The sequence below is a fragment of the Schistocerca cancellata genome, chromosome 1, assembly GCF_023864275.1.
Source record: "Schistocerca cancellata isolate TAMUIC-IGC-003103 chromosome 1, iqSchCanc2.1, whole genome shotgun sequence".
Lineage (NCBI taxonomy): Eukaryota > Metazoa > Arthropoda > Insecta > Orthoptera > Acrididae > Schistocerca > Schistocerca cancellata.
The window spans coordinates 654,169,239-654,189,530 of record NC_064626.1 but is presented as its reverse complement, the minus strand read 5'-3'; the positions used below and the strand labels follow the sequence as shown (position 1 = coordinate 654,189,530).

The window sequence follows — 20,292 nt, the reverse complement described above, 5'->3', positions numbered from 1 at the left end:
GAGAAGCAGCCTGGTTGGTGGGGGTAAGGAGGAGGCTAGGGCAGAGCTAGCAGAATAGGGGTCGGGAACAGTAAAGTGCTGCGTGTGGAAGCATACAGTGATGTGGTGGGGAATGTCCTACCCACTATCCTTCCCACCCCTCCCACAGTGGTATTCCACCACCCAATGGGCCTACACAGTATCCTTGTCCATCCCTACTCCACCCCTACTCCCAACCCCTTGCCTCATGGCTCATATCCCTGTTCTAGACCTAGATGCAAGACCTGTTCCACACATCCTTCTACCATCACATTCTCCAGTCCAGTCATGAGCATCACCACTCACATCAAAGGTAGGGCTACTTGTGAAAGCAGTCATGTGATCTACAAGCTAGCTTCAACCACTGTGCTGCATTGTACATGGGCATAACAACCAACAAGCTGTCCGTGTGAATGGCCACTGACAAACTGTGGCCAAGAAACAGCTGGATCATCCAGGTGCTGAACATGGTGCCCAACACACTGCTCTTCACTTCAGTGTCTGCTTCAAGTCTGTGCCATCTGGATCCTTTCTACCACCACCAGCTTTTCTAAATTGCACAGGTGGGAACTCTTTCTGCAATAAATCCTACGTTCCCGTAACCCACCTGGCCTCAAACTTCTTTAATCGCTGTCCGTCACCCACTTTTCCCCTTCCCTGTTGCCACTCTAACACTACAGAGCCTTCTATTCCACCATCACACCCACAGTGTTTTTATGTATGCCCTCTCACTGTCTGCTCCCACCCCACTCCCCTCCGACTGCACCTAGGTGCTCTACTCTCTCCCCACCACGTACCTGTATGCTCCCACAAGTGGCAATAGTGTCTACCACAACCGTACGTTGCTACTTGCTATCCCTCTCCCTCATCACCCCAGACTCTTCATTACCCACCTTTACCAACCAGATTGCTTTTCCCATCATGTGCGGTTGCCTGCAGTCTGGCCTTGGTGGTCTGTGTGTGTGTCCGTCCGTCCGTGTGTGTCCTCCAGAAGAAGGCCTATTTTCTGAAAACGTACTTATTTAGCACCCTTTTTGTTGTTCCTGTCTGTAGCTGAACATCTCCATTATATGGTGAATAGCAATGTATCATTTTTGTAATATTTTCATTATTCTATCCTGGATTTCACACAGAGATATTTATTGTGCAGAAGATTGTTTTATTGATGAAAATTCGCTATGTTTAAGAAAATAAAAATCGCCAGTGTCATCGACCATCATTCCAACGATAATTGGTCAAAGGCTATGTAAACAACGTAACAGTGTAAGATACATGGGACTTCTTGTATACAAGAAGCTGCCTAATAATTTAAAGTTGAATAGAAAATGATTTCAGAGTAAAAATGAAAATAATACTATATATCCGAAAGAACAGACATCACTTATATATAATTAAGGTGAAGGCGGCTAATGATCTCTTCAGTGCGGATGCACACCAGGCTCAAACTCTTATGGGAATCATTGAAATGCCATGAGTAGTGAGAATAATGGGTGTAAAGAGTGCAGTACATTAATTGTGTGTTGATAAGTTGAGAATTGAGGCCTGGTAGGAGGCGTGCTAGGGTAGTCTGTGCAGTTACATTGACCCCTGTGTCTGGATGGTTTAGTGGTCAAAACATCTGCCTAGTAAGTGGGAGACCCGGTTTCAACTTTCCCTATTGATTTAAATCTGTGCACCCTTTGATTAATGACTGTAATTCCTTTGTGTGTTAAAAATAATGCATCATAACTGCTTCTATACGGTAGTAGAATATATGAATACAACTCTGAAATAATCAAGTTAAATATTTTCTTAAATGTTGTTAGGTTTTAGCTGAATAATTCCATTCTACGGATGTAACTGTTATTTTCTCTTAGAGAATTTATTACAGCGTAATTGTAACTTGTCCCATATTTATTGTTTTTTCATAGTTGTGAGTTAGTAACAATATTTATACAAACTATAATTGTTACTTGTTCCATATCCATGTGTATGAACACAAAAGGATTACTGGAATCAATAAAAATCAAACAAATGATCAGTAAAATCAGAATACCAAATTCTTTATTTAATTTGCATTTTGTCTTGAATACCGGTGAAGGAATAAAAATCACACATCCTATAACTTAATAAGTGACTGAAACATATCATGTTTAAGTACAATGTATTTGGACCAGAAGAAAAGCTAATAATGTATCTACCACATCATATTTCTCAAAATCATCTACCAATACTTCAAGGTTACTGCCTGTTTCTCTCGTCTTTGGTGAAAGCAACTGTATTTAAGTTTTGATTTGTTTTGCAGGCTGCCAGGTGCGAGCATTATTGAGGGACCCAGAGAAACTGCCAGAAGCGTTAAGGAGTAAAGTTGATGTGGTGAAGGGTGATGTCACTAAGGAAGAGGATGTGAAAGCAACAGTAGCTGGACAGGATGCTGTTGTTGTAACACTGGGCACACGGAATGATTTAAGTAAATTCATTTCTGTTATCTCTGTTTTGAGATGCATGTAGGGCAATGAAAGAAATATTTTATTTATTTGCTATCCATCTTTATGAGTGCAGTTGTTGTCATCATTTTGCATACATAAACACGTAATACATAGACATTGGAAAGAAGATATGGTAAGATATTGCCTATTGAGATCTTAAGTGAATGGTGAATTGGTTGTTGTAGTTTTACCCTCAGTAGTGGTATAGAAAAGCTCTTGAAGGGGGTGATGTACTGGTGTCTTGCCTGGGTTCTCAAATCCGTCAGCTTCTTAACCATTTCATAGGATTCAGAAGATATTGTTCCACCATTGATAACCTGTAGGTGACAATATAACCAGATTTCATACACAAGGAACAATTTGCAGGTGTCTTTTACGACAGTGTATGATACCACTTGAAGGAATAATATTCATGGACTCAACCACAATTGGGATGTCTGGGGATGTCTCACTCGCGTTCCACAACGTATCGGCTACCATACCATGCGATTGATCAGTGGAACATACAACCAACTAATTGTCTGCAGTGGCCACTAACAATGTGATATCCATTACAAGGAACCTAGAATAATGCTCCTAATATTTGAATGATTTTATATGGGTATGAAAATTAAAGACACTGTCTACCTTTTGTTGGTAATGCTGGGCATGCAGACCTATAGAACCATTTCCCTGACAGAGACTTTGTGGTGAGGGTGATGAGCCACAAGTATCCATTTGGCATCTTCATTTGTACTGGTTGATGACTCATATTAGGAAGACACATTCGTAAATCACCCTCAAGTGGCAGTCATTTGAGATCCCCATGAAAGAGGACCTAGTTTCACTTGGTGTGGTGTGGCATGCAGGGGTGTGGTTGATTCCTACACTGGACATTTATGATGTCACCCAGTTACTTTTTGCTTACAGCAGTATATATGGAGCAATCAAAGAGTGTCCATTCAGATGCTGTACAGTCCAGAATCGGTATCACAGTTAGGCAAAGTCACCACGAGCGTTGAGGTAATCATTCCACCAATGCACCAGGTTAAAGACACCTGTGTGGTTAAACACCATTTCCTTCTAAGTGAAATAGTCAATAACTGCTTCTTGCGCATCCTCATCCAATAGGAATCGTTGACAATTCAAGGCCTTCTTTTCGGGGGCCGAATGTGTGACAATCACTTGGGGAGAGATCAAGACTATAGGGCAGGTGCTCTGTTGTCTCCCACTTGAGTTGCGATAACTTCGGTGTTACAACATTTGTGATATGGGAACATGCATTATCGTGAAGCAGCAGCACCCCATCACACTTTTCTCTGACATTTCACCGTGCTTGCATGTCGTCATTCCTCCAGCATTACAGAATACTATTCTGAAGTAATGGAGACACCACATGCCTTAAAATAAATAGGCACTGGATCCCTTTAAGCAAAGAACAGGGTGAGCATCACCCTTCCAGTAGAAGCTGAACTTTTTGGGACGATGGATGCGCCACTATATTGTCGACGCTTTTGACCTTGGTTCCCAGTGGTGGCACCAGCTTTTGTTGACTGCAACAATGTACACGCAGACATAGAAGATGCTGTAGGCAAACAGCCATCCAGTTTGGTCTTTATTTGCCATTCAGCATCTGGGGTATCCACTGGTTACAGGCCTTACGATTGCTTAACTCCTTCTGGATTATGTGTTGCATCCTACCAAAAGTAATGTTGAGGTCCTTTGCTAGTGCACAAATGGTTATGCACTTGTCTGCCCAACTGCATGATCAGCTGCCTGCTTGTTGTCCATAATGAGTGGGGCTGGCTTCCGAGGTCGGTCATTGTCTTGGGTTGAACTGCGATGAGCATGGAATTTGGCGCACCATTTGACAATTGTAGTTTTTGACGGACATGCTGCTTCATACACATTCTTCATTCTCCGATGGATTTCTGCTGGTATTTGTCCTTCGGCAGCCAAAAAAAGAATTTAAAAAATTTGTTCCTGTTTGGATGCATTCGATAATGATATTGCCATAATTCAGATTTCTGCATTTGCCGCACACACTTTAGAAAGACATTAATGCCACACTAATCCCTTGCCTACAAGTCGGTGCTTATATATCCACATTGGAGTCACGCTACATTGCATGTATGCTCCAGCAACACTCTCAGATGGAAATTTCTTTATCACCCCTTATATGAGGTAGAGTATTTTACACTTAGCAGTTATAAGAAGTGGGACAACCTTCTCTGCCTGGTGGTTTACAAGAGTTGGGTCCTCAGTAGTAATTTATCAAAAGAGTTCACAATTAATGATGATGCATAGGTACATGTGATCAAGAGGGCGCTGGAGCAGATGAAATGTGTTTCAGCAGAAAAATTTCTTGATGCTCTGATCCCTTACTGTACCAAAAAATTACCGGTAAATTTATACGGAGATAAACTTGGCCAGCCTCAAGGGATTCAAGAGTCTTTCATAAATGGCTAACAGAGGATCTTAAGATATTTGAGCTTTGCTTTCTTTTTGTCCGACAATCCCCCATTTCCAACTGTGCTTTATCCTCTTACTTTCAAACCCTTGTTGACAGTCCTTGATATTGATCCAGCTGTCTTCTGAACTGTTTTTTCTTTTGTTTACACCTTTCTCTTTTTACTTTTGATCACAAACTTTTCAGCTGCAGTAATTTTTGACCCCACTTCATGGGATCGGCCTCCTTTATTTATTTGTTTGTTTGCTTTTTTTTGTTGTGCAGACTGGTGGGGAAAGACGCTGTAGAACACTTTAGGTAAAACCAACTTACCTACATTGTAAAAGATGCTGCAGGCACAATAACTGAATAGACACATAAGTGCACTTAAGATGCAGCACAGTAGCCAATCTGGGGTGGTGGAATTGGCGTGTACGTCCTTGATAGAGCCCCATGAAAATACAGCACTTATGATGGCAGACCTGTTAAATTCCCATGCGTGTCAAGGATAAGAAGTCTGTTTCTAGGAGCACCAGGAGTTCTGGCAGTGACTATCATGCCAGATGACCTTTGCTGTGGCTGAGTGGTGCCTACGGGAGGAGCCTTTGATCTGAATAGGTGGCATCAGGACAGACATTTCACAAATGAAACAAATTAAATGAAATAAACATAATGGCTGTGTGAACAGATAGATGTAGAAATTTTGATACAAAAAATTACAATTCATCAGACATGTGAAAAATTAGCGGTCATACCAGTGAAAATTACTGCACATAAAAGCCTGAGTATGATCCAGGGAGTTATCTTTCACAGACAGCTTACACTCAGGACAACCAAGGAGCCAAGAACCTAATCTAAAATGATGAGACATACATTTTGTCTGGCACTTACAAAAAGATCCAGAAGATAACTGAATAGATACAAGCTCTGACACCTAAGCTGTCTGAATGAAATATGCTGAAAAAAGTAAAAGTTGTGGGTCTAAATGTGAGGGTTGACCATATAGCCTACCACCCCTGAGTTGTTTCCAATGTTTTCAGTTTGGATACGTGTCATGTCACTGAATAACAGAACCAAAATGTGGAAACTATATAAGATCACTTAATAATGTCAGTCCTTGAAAACAACTGCATGTATATGTAAATTCTCTGGAACACCATCTTCCGTGTTCATCAGATTTCCTAGTGTGTAAAAAAGAAAAAAAATTACAAGAATAAAATTTAAGACTGACTATCTATCATACCTCAAGGCAAGAAAAAAAAGTATGGACACTAACATGCAGCAGACATGAGGACAAATTTTGGGAAAATCAGAGCTTCCACCACACCTAGTCCAACATCTTCAAAATCATCTCCACCACTTGTTATAAACTACAGACATGCAACCAGATCAAAAAATTCTCTCTAAAAAAGATATCCATCTCCCTTGATTAACACTCTGACAGAGCCAGTTAGAACCTCCCAGCTGATACAGCAGAAGACACACTGTGTCCATCCAACAAGCATCACAAGGTAAGGAAACCCATTCTGTGGGATCTTCCAAAAATAGAATAGATCTACCACCAAACATTAGCCAATGGATAAAAGAGACTAAGGCATTGGGCCATAGAACTATCCAATCGTCATCTTACCACATCTAGGACCTGAAAAATTACATGAAGGAAAACAGTAAAATCAGAGAAACAAAGAATAATACAAGATAAGAGCAGAATCTGGAATAAATTTGTCGGTTTTGCCAGGCCAGGACACTGTGCCAACCACTCAGGAGGCACTGAGACATTGGCAGGTCAATACACATCACTTTCACATTCATTGACAACACATCTACTTTTTTAGTGATTTTTCAGTTGAATTGTTATGATTACGTCCTCTGGTTTGGAGCCGAGTGGAAGGCTTAAACCAAAGGCTCAGACAATTCTGCGGAGATCTGGGTTGCAAATTTCTCGACCTCCGCTATCGGGTGGAGAAATGTAGGGTCCCTCTGAATAGGTCAGGCGTGCACTACACGCAGGAAGCAGCTACAAGGGTAGCGGAGTACATGTGGAGTGCACATGTGGGTTTTTTAGGTTAGAGAATTCCCTCCCAAGGCCTGACAAGACGCCTCCTGAGACGCGACAAGGTAGTAATAGGCAAAACGCAACAGGGAATAACAATATTAATGTTGTAATAGTAAACTGCAGGAGCGTCTATAGAAAGGTCCCAGAACTGCTCTCATTAATAAACGGTCACAATTCCCACATAGTACTAGGGACAGAAAGTTGGCTGAAACCAGATGTAAACAGTAATGAAATTCTAAATTCAGATTAGAATGTATACTGCAGAGACAGGCTGGACAGTGATGGGGGAGGCATGTTTATAGCGCTAAAAAGTGCAATAGTATCGAAGGAAATTGATGGAGATCCGAAATGTGAAATAATTTGGGTGAAGGTCAAAGTTAAAGCAGGCTCAAACATGGTAATTGGATGTCTCTATAGGCCCCCTGGCTCAGCAGCTGTTGTGGCAGAGCACCTGAAGGAAAATTTGGAAAATATTTCGAGTAGATTTCCCCACCATGTTATAGTTCTGGGTGGAGATTTTAATTTGCCGGATATAGACTGGGAGACTCAAACATTTATAATGGGTGGCAGAGACAAAGAATCCAGTGAAACTTTTTAAGTGCATTATCTGTAAACTACCTTGAGCAGTTAAACAGGGAACCGACTCATGGCGATAACATATTAGACCTTCTGGTGACAAACAGACCCGAACTATTCGAAACAGTTAATGCAGAACAGGGAATCAGTGATCATAAAGCGGTTACTGCATCGATGATTTCAGCCATAAATAGATATATTAAAAAAGGTAGGAAGATTTTTCTGTTTAGCAAAAGTGACAAAAAGCAGATTTCAGAGTACTTGATGGCTCAACACAAAAGTTTTGTCTCAAGTACAGATAGTGTTGATGATCAGTGGACAAAGTTCAAAACCATTGTACAATATGCATTAGATGAGTATGTGCTAAGCAGGATCGTAAGAGATGGAAAAGAGCCACTGTGGTACAACAACCGAGTTAGAAAACTGCTGCGGAAGCAAAGGGAACTTCACAGCAAACATAAACATAAACATAGCCAAAGCCTTGCAGACAAGCAAAAATTACACAAAGCGAAATGTAGTGTGAGGAGGGCTATGCGAGAGGCGTTCAGTGAATTCGAAAGTAAAGTTCTATGTTCTGACTTGGCAGAAAATCCTAAGAAATTTTGGTCTTATGTCAAAGTGGTAGGTGGATCAAAACAAAATGTTCAGACACTGTGTGACCAAAATGGTACTGAAACAGAGGGTGGCAGACTAAAGGCTGAAATACTAAATGTCTTTTTCCAAAGTTGTTTCACAGAGGAAGACTGCACTGTAGTTCCTTCTCTAGATTGTCGCACAGATGACAAAATGGTAGATATTGAAATAAGACGACAGAGGGATAGAGAAACAATTAAAATCGCTCAAAAGAGGAAAGGCCGCTGGGCCTTATGGGATACCAGTTCCACTTTACACATAGTATGCGAAGGAACTTGCCCCCCTTCTTGCAGTGGTGTACCGTAGGTCTCTAGAAGAGCGTAGTGTTCCAAAGGTTTGGAAAAGGGCACAGGTCATCCCCGTTTTCAAGAAGGGACGTCGAACAGATGTGCAGAACTATAGACGTTATATCTCTAATGTCGTTCAGTTGTAGAATTTTGGAACATGTATTATGTTCGAGTATAATGACTTTTCTGGAGACTAGAAATCTACTCCGTAGGAATTAGCATGCGTTTCGAAAAAGACAGTCGTGTGAAACCCAGCTCACACTATTCGTCCACGAGACTCAGAGGGCCATAGACACGGGTTCCCAGGTAGATGCTATGTTTCTTGAGTTTCTCAAGGCATTCGATACAGTTCCCCACAGTCATTTAATGAACAAAGTAAGTGCATATGGACTATCAGCCAATTGTGTGATTGGACTGAAGAGTTACTAGATAACAGAATGCAACATGTCATTCTCAATGGAGAGAAGTCTTCCGAAGTAAGAGTGATTTCATGTGTGCCGCAGGGGAGTGTTGTAGGACCGTTCCTATTCACAATATACATAAATGACCTTGTGGATAACATCGGAAGTTCACTGAGGCTTTTTGCGGATGATGCTGTGGTATATCGAGAGGTTGTAACAATGGAAAATTGTACTGAAATGCAGGAGGATCTGCAGCGAATTGACGCATGGTGCAGGGAATGGCAATTGAATCTCAATGTAGATAAGTGTATGTGCTGCAAATACATAGAAAGAAAGATCCCTTATCATTTAGCTACAATATAGAAGGTCAGCAACTGGAAGCAGTTAATTCCATAAATTATCTGGGAGTAGGCATTTGGAGTGATTTAAAATGGAATGATCATATAAAGGAGATAGTCGGTAAAGCAGATGCCAGACTGAGATTCATTGGAAGAATCCTAAGGAAATGCAATCTGAAAACAAAGGAAGTAGGTTACAGTACACTTCATCGCCCGCTGCTTAAATATTGCTCACCAGTGTGGGATCCGTATCAGATTGGTTTGATAGAAGAGATAGAGAATATCCTATGGAGAGCAGCATGCTTCGTTACAGTATCATTTAGTAATCACAAAAGCGTTACGGAGATGGTAGATAAACTCCAGTGGAAGATTCTGCAGGAGAGAGGCTCAGTAGCTCGGTACGGGCTTTTGATGGAAGTTTCGAGAACATACCTTCACCGAGGAGTCAAGCAGTATATTGCTCCCTCCTACGTATATCTCACGAAGAGACCATGACGATAAAATCAGAGAGATTAGAGCCCACACAGAGGCATGCCAACAATCTTTCTTTCCACAAACGATACAAAACTGGAATAGAAGGGAGAACTGATAGAGGTACTCAACGTACCTTCCGCCACACACCGTCAGGTGGCTTGCGGAGTATGGATGTAGATGTAGATGTAGATCATAGTCTGGAATTAACTCAAACTTATGGCAAATTATCCCACAATATGAATAGCACTACAAAAATTATGGTTTTTGGAAGACTATCATCCTACTATTTGAGAATAACGGGTGTTTGGAAATAAAAAATAATAAATAGGGGGTGTGTATCCGGTGATTTTGCACACTAGTCAAATCAAACACTTTTAAGAACAAATACCTGTGAACACTGTACTTGAATTGACAGCCTTTAGAGTTCAACAGAATGATGAGAATTGTCTTCACACACACACACACAAAAAACTGACTGAAAAATGAATGGAAGAACTGGTGAATTAACTGCTATTAATCTCACGAGACAGTGAGATAATGACTAATAGTACCAAGATCTTGATGTGTCCATAATGAATTCAGGACCTCCGACACATTTTAGTACTGGTTATGGCTCCTATTCTGCAATAGACATGACAGTCAGAGCTGTAACTTTCCACATTTGATACAGTGAACTGTTCAGGTTGACTTTTGTGATGGCGACCACTGCAAAGTTACGGAATCAGTCACAAAACTACAACACAATGATTTTTACCATGTTAATGACTATGGAAGGCCAACTGGGATACTTTTACTGCTAAAATGTAGATTAGGGTATAGCCAGAGAAACGAATCTAAGTAGTTGTGCAAAAGAACTTAAAGAACATGTCCCATGGTGGTCCAGAGAGATCACGGATGTCATTGGAGAATGATGGAGTCTACAATGTAGGCCTCACCCCTCTACCAACAATTTAATTTGTTCAAAAGAAGTGGGCAGAAGCATTGTCGAGTTTAACAATGAAGGAAAGAACGTTGGGAGCAATATACTTCTTCTATGAAAGCACATACCCCAACTTTGCAAGTGTGTACCAAATTACAGCAGTATGCTAATATGATCCAGGAATCCCCAACAAAGGAGAAATTAAGACCATTTCTTCTGATTTCACGCAACTTCTAGCAATATGCAATGCAGAAATGTCTGTATCCGATAACTACCATCCCATGCTCGCTGTACAGTGCCTCTTAGCAGAAGATAATATCCTGTATTTTAATTTAAAAAATGTGGAAACTTTAAATGCTCCCTTTACAATCTGGGCACTAAATAACGCTTTGAAACAATGTACAGGAACATATCCAGGTCCAGACAACATACATAATCAAATACTTAAACATGTTGGCGACTAAATTGAAAACCCTATCCTAAACATTTTTAACTGAATGAAGCATGAAAGAGAACTTCCCTCACACAGTATAGACTATCATAATACCGATGGCAAAACCAGGACACAAAAAACAGAAATAGCTGCAGGCCAGTCATCGTAACAACTGATTTGTCAATAAAAATAATCAATTTTTGGAAGTGCAGTTAAGTGGATAGATAAAAAATGCACTCATCAAGCGGCGACTTGGTGAATATAATTGTTATCTATCCAACAATTGATTTGGGCAAGGATGATTGCTTTATTTATTTATTTATTCATTCATTCATTCATTCTGGAATACTCTTACTATGATATACAATTTGTTCATCATAATACAATGAAAGTAAATAATGTAGAAATATGTTTAAGAAGATAGAACACATGGCTGTCAGGACCTGGATAAGGGAACCCTCTTGGCATTTTGAAGTGTCGTGGGAAAACCTAAATCAAGATGGCTGGGTGAAGCGAGCTCCATCCTATAGGATATGATGCATTTGGTTGGTCCATATTGTACAATGCCCTTTGATGTAAATGCAGTTTTACTCTTCTTTACTGCACACATCAAGGACCCCTGCATGTGATACCCGAACCACGAACTTGCTCCTATACTCCATGCTCTAACTATAGTCCATTCAGTAAACTGACTCTTCTTGTCCTCTTCTAAGTCCTACTGAAAAACTGAGTCAGCATGATGAGGGAGATATTGAACTCAGGAGAATGACAAGACATTACATCATACACTATAGATCTCGGCACATGATTTTCTTGCAAAAAGATTACAGTATTGTAGTAAAACAAAATGATTTGTTATTAACCACTACTCTGAATCCTCTAAGTAATCTTTGATTGTGTAGTATGTTTCACTAATAAAGAACATTTTAGATGCCTTTTTAAACAGTTTTATTTTAGTAATGTTTCTCATCTCCTTTGGCACTTTTTATATAATTATGTTCCTTGATAAAAAAAAATAATACTATTTTTAGCTTTTCATTAATTTTCATTGGCGAATGTAACTCCAAACTGGTCTTGTTCCATGATTATTCATAGAACTATTAGTGAAATACTTGGTAATGTTTTCCCCGATAAACACAACAGGTTGGTAGATGTATAGATGTGCTCACTTGGTGCGCTAAGGATACCTAGTTTATTTAAAAAGTTCTTTACAGTGAGCCTGACTACTAGTTGTAGTTATTATTCTTATGGCTCTTTTCTACAGTTTGAAATCTGTATCCATATTTTGTGCCTTACATTGCTGGAACTGAATCCTGTAGTTAAGAATTGAGTGCATGTGAGAACAGTATGTCATCACAAGACATTAGGTGGTCAAACAGGTGATGGAACCCTAAGAGAAAAACATGCAGATGGTTATTCTTTTTTGACTTGCATTTATTACACCATCTATAAATTTACCATGCATCAGAATTGTGTCTCTCTACATGCTGAAGTGCACACTGTTTGCTTTCTTTATGTTTGGTGTTAATTTACTATATGCTGTATAATCATAAACATCCTTGAGAGTTTCATTTGCCTTCTCTAATGTGAGTTCTGATGTAATAATCTGATGTTGCTGTCACCAGCATAGAGAACTTTTTCTTCATGCCATATGCTTTCTAGGAAGTCTTTGATATGTGTTAACAATAGAATTGGGCCCTATAACTAGCCTGAGGAGCCGTTATGTTTATGTTTCTTGTCTGACAGGTGTTCTAAAAATGTATCGTCATTAGATGTGTGAACTCTGCACCCTGTTTTCTAGATAAGATTGAAAGCAGTTGTTTGTTATTCCTGTGGCGCCTAGTGCTTGTATCTTGTCTAGTACTATTTTATGGTTGACACTCAAAATCCTTTCCCCCGTCGGTGGTTCGAGTCCTCCCTCGGGCATGGGTGTGAGTGTCATCCTTAGCGTAAGTTAGTTTAAGTTAGATTAAGTAGTGTGTAAGCTTAGGGACTGATGATCTCAGCAGTTTGGTCCCATAAGACCTAACCACAAATTTCCAATTTTCAAAATCCTTGGATGATTCTAAGAATATGGCTGTGATAGTCATCCTGGCCAAGTGCTCCAAGTACCACTTTGGTGAAGACTTTAATGGCTGATATTGTAATTCTACTATTTCGGAAACCAAAATGTGCTTCATTAAAAAGGTTATATTTATTCATGTAATTCATTAGTTTATCCGTCGTAATTGATCCAGTTATCTTTGAGAATGCAGACAGTAGTGAAACTTTTTCAACTTCTCGCGGCGTAATGAATAATCCATTAAATTTCGGGCATGCAGCCGCGCAAATAAAATTTCTTCTACTGATATTTTGGCCGCGTATCGTCCGGCCATCTTCAGAGCGAGTCACAAGACTGACGACAAGGTGCCAAGCGCGGCCTTATATGCTCCACCGCGGCGGTACTGCGCATGCGGGTCACAGATGCTGCGCCGCCTGTGGCGAAGGCGTACGGACGTTCGATGTGCTTATCGATGTTTGATTGGCGGCGGTGACACGGTGATGACTTCTCTGCAATTTAATTAGTCCAAGAGCCGGATTCCATGCTTTGTCCAAATGAAAACCATTATCTCTGTTTATTAAATTGTTGGCTAATCGAATTTCTATGGCTTCCTTGAATACAGATTCCCAAAAAGAAGAGGTGGATGTTAAAATCTTCACATCACTGTAATTCATGGAATGACCCGTATCAATACAATGTTCGGCCACAGCTGGCATGGATGGAATTCAAATGCTGAAGAAATCGATGTAATTCATCCATACCATGGGGCCATACCACGAATGTGTCGTCCACGTACCTCCAGAAGACCGTAGGTTTAAAACATGCTGAGTCCAGTGCCTTGTCCTCGAAGTCTTCCATGAATAAATTAGCTACCAGAGGGGAGAGGGGGCTTCCCATGGCAACACTGTCAATTTGCTCATAAAATTCACCATCAAACTGAAAATAAGATGATAAAAGCACATGTTCAGATAAGGCCGTAATGTTCTTATCAAAATGTTGGTTGATAAGAGCTAAAGAGTCCTTTAAAGGTACCTTGGTGTATAATGATACTACGTCAAAACTAACAAGAACATCCATACTATTTAGCCTGACATTGCTAAGTCTCTCAATAAAATCCATAGAATTACGAATGTGGTGACTACATTTTCCTACCAATGGTTTTAATAAGGAAGCTAAATATTTGGCAGAAAAATATGTTGGTGAACCAATAGTGCTCGTTATAGGTCTCATAGACAAGTCCTCTAGACGCTCATCCTTACCCATCTTGTGAACTTTAGGAAGACCATAAAATCTTCTTCAAAGATAGGCCGTATTCTTGAGAAACACTGTATTAAGGTGATCTTCCGGCCCCCCACGAAGATTGCGGCTTTACTCTGCTCTGTGAAGGACGATTTACTGCTTCGTAAGGCGGGTGTGTACCAGATTCCTTGCGGAAATTGTGAGCAGTCATACATAAGTCAAACAACACGCACCGTTCATGAGAGGTGTGTGGAGCACCGAAGATACACACGCCTATTACAACCAGACAAGTCAGCAGTGGCCGAACATTGTATTGATACGGGTCATTCCATGAATTACAGTGATGTGAAGATTTTAACATCCACCTCTTCTTTTTGGGAATCAATATTCAAGGAAGCCATAGAAATTCGATTAGCCAACAATTTAATAAACAGAGATAATGGTTTTCATTTGGACAAAGCATGGAATCCGGCTCTTGGACTAATTAAATTGCAGAGAAGTCATCACCGTGTCACCGCCGCCGATCAAACATCGATAAGCACATCGAACGTCCGTACGCCTTCGCCACAGGTGGCGCAGCATCTGTGACCCGCATGCGCAGTACCGCCGTGGTGGAGCATATAAGGCCGCGCATGGCACCTTGTCATCAGTCTTGTGACTCGCTCTGAAGATGGCCGGACGATACGCGGCCGAAATATCAGTAGAAGAAATTTTATTTGCGCGGCTGCATGCCCGAAATTTAATGGATTAGTAGTGAAACTGGCGTGCGGGTGACAGTACTCTCCACATTACCTTCCTTTAGTAAGGACACAACTTGAGTGTGCTTCTGGTACTCTGGAAAAATACTTGAACTAAAGGATTAATTAATTATGTTTGTTAGTGGGCTTGAATGGTCCTTATGTACATCTACAGAACAGGGACAGCAAACTCATCTATTCCAGCTGACTTCTTATTTTTTTTGATTTCTGTATTGTCTTCCTGATTTGAAACTCTGTAGTTGGGGACCAGCATCATTGTGCTTGCTGCATAAGTCATTATGGATGCTACATGTGTTTTTGGCAGATTTTGGTGCAACTTCTTCACAATACCAAAGAAATGGTCATTTACAAAATTTGACAATTTCTGAGGATTTTCTAGTTTCCTATCCCCAAATTTGATTTGTATCTCATTATACTTGCATCCGCCCTTTCCAGTTTCTTGTTTTACGACATTCCCCACTACTTCGATTTTATTCCCTGCATTATATGTTATTTTGTCATTGAATTATTTTTTTGCGTCAAACAGTACACTCAGGTGTTATATATATATATATATATATATATATATATATAATCTAAGATCTTTGTCAAGATATGACAAATTTAAGCATCTGTGATAGGGTTGCCATATCTAGCTGGGACCCTGTCAGAACACTACGAGATGAAGGTGTAGAAATAAAGTAAAAATTGTATTTAATATAATTACTTTTTACTTAAAATACAATGACATGGAACAAGTTTCGGCATAAGTAGTTGGCACACCATATTTTTCAAACGATATCACTTTTTTCAACAATCCTTTTTTTCCTTGTACATATTTATAAAACTCATAGTTCTTTCATCTGTCCATTAGGTTGACATCAGTGAGAATACTCTTTCCGCAGTATCATTGTGTGTGGGAATAGAAAACAAATACTCACTTAATTTTAGCAGCTGGCATTTGTATTCGGGATTTTTGGGTTCCTTAAGAAAGTAAATGCACCTTCCTTCCATGGAGTGTTTGGACTTCCGTTCTTCCAAGTCATGCTTAGTTTCTAAAAATCTCTTCAGATGCATATATTCCTGAAGACAATTGTTGCCTGGAATCTTGACACCATTTTTAGTCAGGTATATAATAGTGTTTTTAATCATCTCCAATCTGGGGTTTTGGACATCATCATTCAGTCAAATACGTGATATTTATTAAAAGAAATAGCCCATTTCTCTAAGTAATCAAATGCTATGGTATAGAAAGCCATTGACTCTTCTTCAGACTTCAAAACCAAATTAATTATTTCTTAGTTAGGGTTCTCATTCTTTGATTTGTTCAAATTCATCTTGGTTTGCATGTCAGTAAAATTTGCAGTGTGCCTTTCATTCAGACATCTTTGAGTGTTGATTAATATATTTCTTATTTCAGTTACTGAGACTTTATTCTGCCCCACATTTTTTATATATATTTTTTTCAAACAGAGCTAGGTTTGACTGCAGAAACTTGAAATATATTTCACTGGTCAGATTACTGAAAAAAATCTGAAATTATTTTAGGTGGCCCATCTTCAGCATCAAAGAATTGTTTTAATGTAATCCAAAGCCTAAGAATTCTTGCAACTGCGGGCATTAATGACAACCATCTTGCTTTTGAGTGAGATAGAAGAGTCTGATGATTGACATCAGTATATAAGCAGAGTTCTTTCAACTTCTCTGTCCTTACTGTATATACTGAAAAATAATTAAATATTTCCATGATGATTATTTCAGTGTCAACAGTTGAGACTCCTACCTTTCGTATAATCATCTGAAAAGTGACAATTTCTCTTTCCTCCATTTTCATAAGCTATGATATGGAGATATGGGAGAGATATGGAGATGTGAAGATATGGGCAGGGCATTCAGTTCCTTCCACATTTTTTCCTAGTTCTTTAATTTGATGAAACATATTCTACTTGCTGCTTCGATGAAGCCCTTTGAAGTTCTGTACAGTGAAGAGATCTGAAGGTCTGATGATGCTTGATAATTTTATAAGCTGTTGTTACTTCTGCAGTAGCAATGAGCAATTCTTCCTGGACATCTTCTTTAATCATGAATTTAGATATAAACTTTGATCTTAATGCTACTGCGAATCTATGTGAATGATTCTTCATAGAAATGTGATGCCTCACATCTGCTTTACCTCCATGAATTACTGAAATGAAACTGCTACAAATCTCATACAACACTTTTTGATTTGTATGTTCTTTCTTGAAAAAGTACCTACCTTTCGTGTAATCATCTGAAAAGTGACAATTTCTCTTTCCTCCATTTCCATAAGCTATGATAAGATAAGTTTATTAGACAGCAAACAGTCAACAATAACACTGGTCATTGAAGTACACATCACTATACAGTTCTGTCAGATCGCCATTTAAATGGAAATGGGCAGATTCTTCTGTGTGGTGCTGCTTAAATAGCTCCAGCCCTGTACTACTGGAGAAGTCTGGTATTTTCCCAAATGCTGGTGCTAGATCTAGAAGGTGCTTGGATCGTCAATACAAGATACTCAACACGCAGTGCCATCTGTGAGACGACCATGTTGACATAAATAAAACTAACTAAGGTTGCATTTATGTGTTGCGCTAACAGATGGCATTACTTCAGTACTTGAGCCAAGGTTTTTAAGTATTTTTCAAAATTGGGTCTTGTTGGGATGCTGGGACAAGAAGGTCCTTGTTGTTGTTGTGGTCTTCAGTCCTGAGACTGGTTTGATGCAGCTCTACATGCTACTCTATCCTGTGCAAGCTTCTTCATCTCCCAGTACCTACTGCAACCTACATCCTTCTGAATCTGTTTTGCGTATTCATCTCTTGGTCTCCCTCTACGATTTTTACCCTCCACGCTGCCCTCCAGTACTAAATTGGTGATCCCTTGATGCCTCAGAACATGTCCTACCAACCGATCCCTTCTTCTGCTCAAGTTGTGCCACAAACTACTCTTCTCCCCAATCCTATTCAGTACCTCCTCATTAGTTATATGATCTACCCATCTAATCTTCAGCATTCTTCTGTAGCACCACATTTCAAAAGCTTCTATTCTCTTCTTGTCCAAACTAGTTATTGTCCATGTTTCACTTCCATACATGGCTACGCTCCATATAAATACTTTCAGAAACGACTTCCTGACACTTAAATCAATACTCGATGTTAACAAATTTCTCTTCTTCAGAAACGCTTTCCTTGCCATTGCCAGTCTACATTTTATATCCTCTCTAATTCGACCATCATCAGTTATTTTGTAGCAAAACTCATTTACTACTATAAGCGTCTCATTTCCTAATCTAATTCCGTCAGCATCACGCGATTTAATTCGACTACATTCCATTATCCTCGTTTTGCTTGTGTTGATGTTCATCTTATACCCTCCTTTCAAGACACTGTCCATTCCGTTCAACTGCTCTTCCAAGTCCTTTGCTGTCTCTGACAGAATTACAATTTCATCGGCGAACCTCAAAGTTTTTATTTCTTCTCCATGGATTTTAATACCTACTCTGAATTCTTCTTTTGTTTCCTTTACTGCTTGCTCAATATACAGATTGAATAATATTGGGGATAGGCTACAACCCTGTCTCACTCCGTTCCCAACCACTGCTTCCCTCTCATGCCCCCTTGGCTCTTATAACTACCATTTGGTTTCTGTACAAATTGTAAATAGCCTTTCGCTCCCTGTATTTGACCCCTTGTTAAGAGTAATTAGAGGGTTGTTCAGCCCTACAGTCAACATAATAGTTACGCATTCATCTTTCAAGACAATGAAGTGTGAACACACCATGTTCACCTCGTGGATGCCTTGTTCAAGTGGGCAGGAACCAAATTAAAGAAACTGTTGCAGTATCATCTGACACTAATCCAAATGAGCATGTTTGGAACCAGTTGAAACTTGATGTGTGTCACTGCAGGAACTCTCCTGACAGTGGATGACCTCATGAGGGCTGCTGTTGAAAAGTGGGCCAGGCTTGAGCAGTGTCATCTCTACCACCTCGTGGGTAGCATGCCACACAGCAGACAAGCATGGTACAATGTACAAGAAGGGAAACATGGTATTAAATGTTACCAAGCAACAATTTTTCTTTCGCAGAGATGCAGTTTTAAACAGATAGCCTTTATTTTCTATAGTTTTGAGCACTAAAGGTTTCTCAATGGTTGTTACAGAAGAGGACAAAAGGGGTGGGAGAATTGCGACGCTTCTCAGCCACTACTTTCACTGCTACTTAGCATAGTTTTCAATAGAGCACATGTCTCATGAATTCCTGAAATTTTCTTAGCTGTTATGTGTATCTATGTGGCATCCATCAATCATCCACAGGAGAGGGGTCCTTACTCATTTTTATTTGTTTTGTAAATAAAAAACACCATTTTTTTACAAATATTTGTTTTGTAAATAAAAAGGCGTTTTTATTTACAAAACAAATATTTCTGTGCTTGTTGCGGAGGATGGCCACACAAACAAACTTGTTACTCAACTTTATCCATTGTTTTCATTCTGGAACTTCCATTTGTATAAGTCAACCCAAACTATGGAAATAATTGGCATGTTAAAAACACAACCATTCCTGCATAAAAGTGACAAACATAAGAATTAATATTCTGTCACTGTCACGGTGCTAACAGGTGAAGAACTCATTTAAAGGATCGAGGCTGGAATAGGTATTTGGTTATGATACTAAAGGAACCACATGAGAATTCATCTTAAATAATTTCGGAAAACCCTAGTGTCATTCATTCCTGAAAAGATGCTGATGGTAGCCAAACAGGACCATTCTAAAGACTGAAAAGGATGCATGTTCTAACAAAGCAGTTAACTAACCTGTTTCACAATCTTTTAAGAACTGAAAGAATAATCATTGTAAGTCTAATATAAAATCAGGTGTCATTGCCGCTACAGTCAATATCATCATCTTGCATTCTATGAAATTACTAAAAGTGGCTGCTGTAAAGTGACAGGCAATAGCAGCAGTAAGCAGAAATCATTTGTCTTAGAACTATACAAAGAAATTAACTGACTGAGTGCCAACACTATATAACACTGTAGCAGGTCCAAGGAATCCAACCAAACACTGAGGAGGCATCAGTCAGTTCATTTCCCTGAATGCTCTAAGGCTCTAGTAAGAAACTTTATGCTAAGGAATGTTTCCTATATGGACTGGGCAGATTTGTGATGATGATGATGATGACGACAACAATGATGCCTGTGATTTTGAAGGGATGTGGT

At 39.6% G+C, this 20,292-nt stretch overlaps 1 protein-coding gene across 1 annotated transcript in view; it reads left to right on the top strand.

Annotated features, from left to right (window-relative positions):
• LOC126183579 (flavin reductase (NADPH)) overlaps positions 1 to 20,292 on the top strand; it is a 68,143-nt gene that overhangs the window by 1,648 nt on the left and 46,203 nt on the right. Inside the window, exon 2 of the mRNA XM_049925679.1 lies at positions 2,303 to 2,467. Coding sequence (XP_049781636.1) covers positions 2,303 to 2,467 — 165 coding nt within the window. The remainder of the gene's footprint in view (positions 1 to 2,302; positions 2,468 to 20,292) is intronic.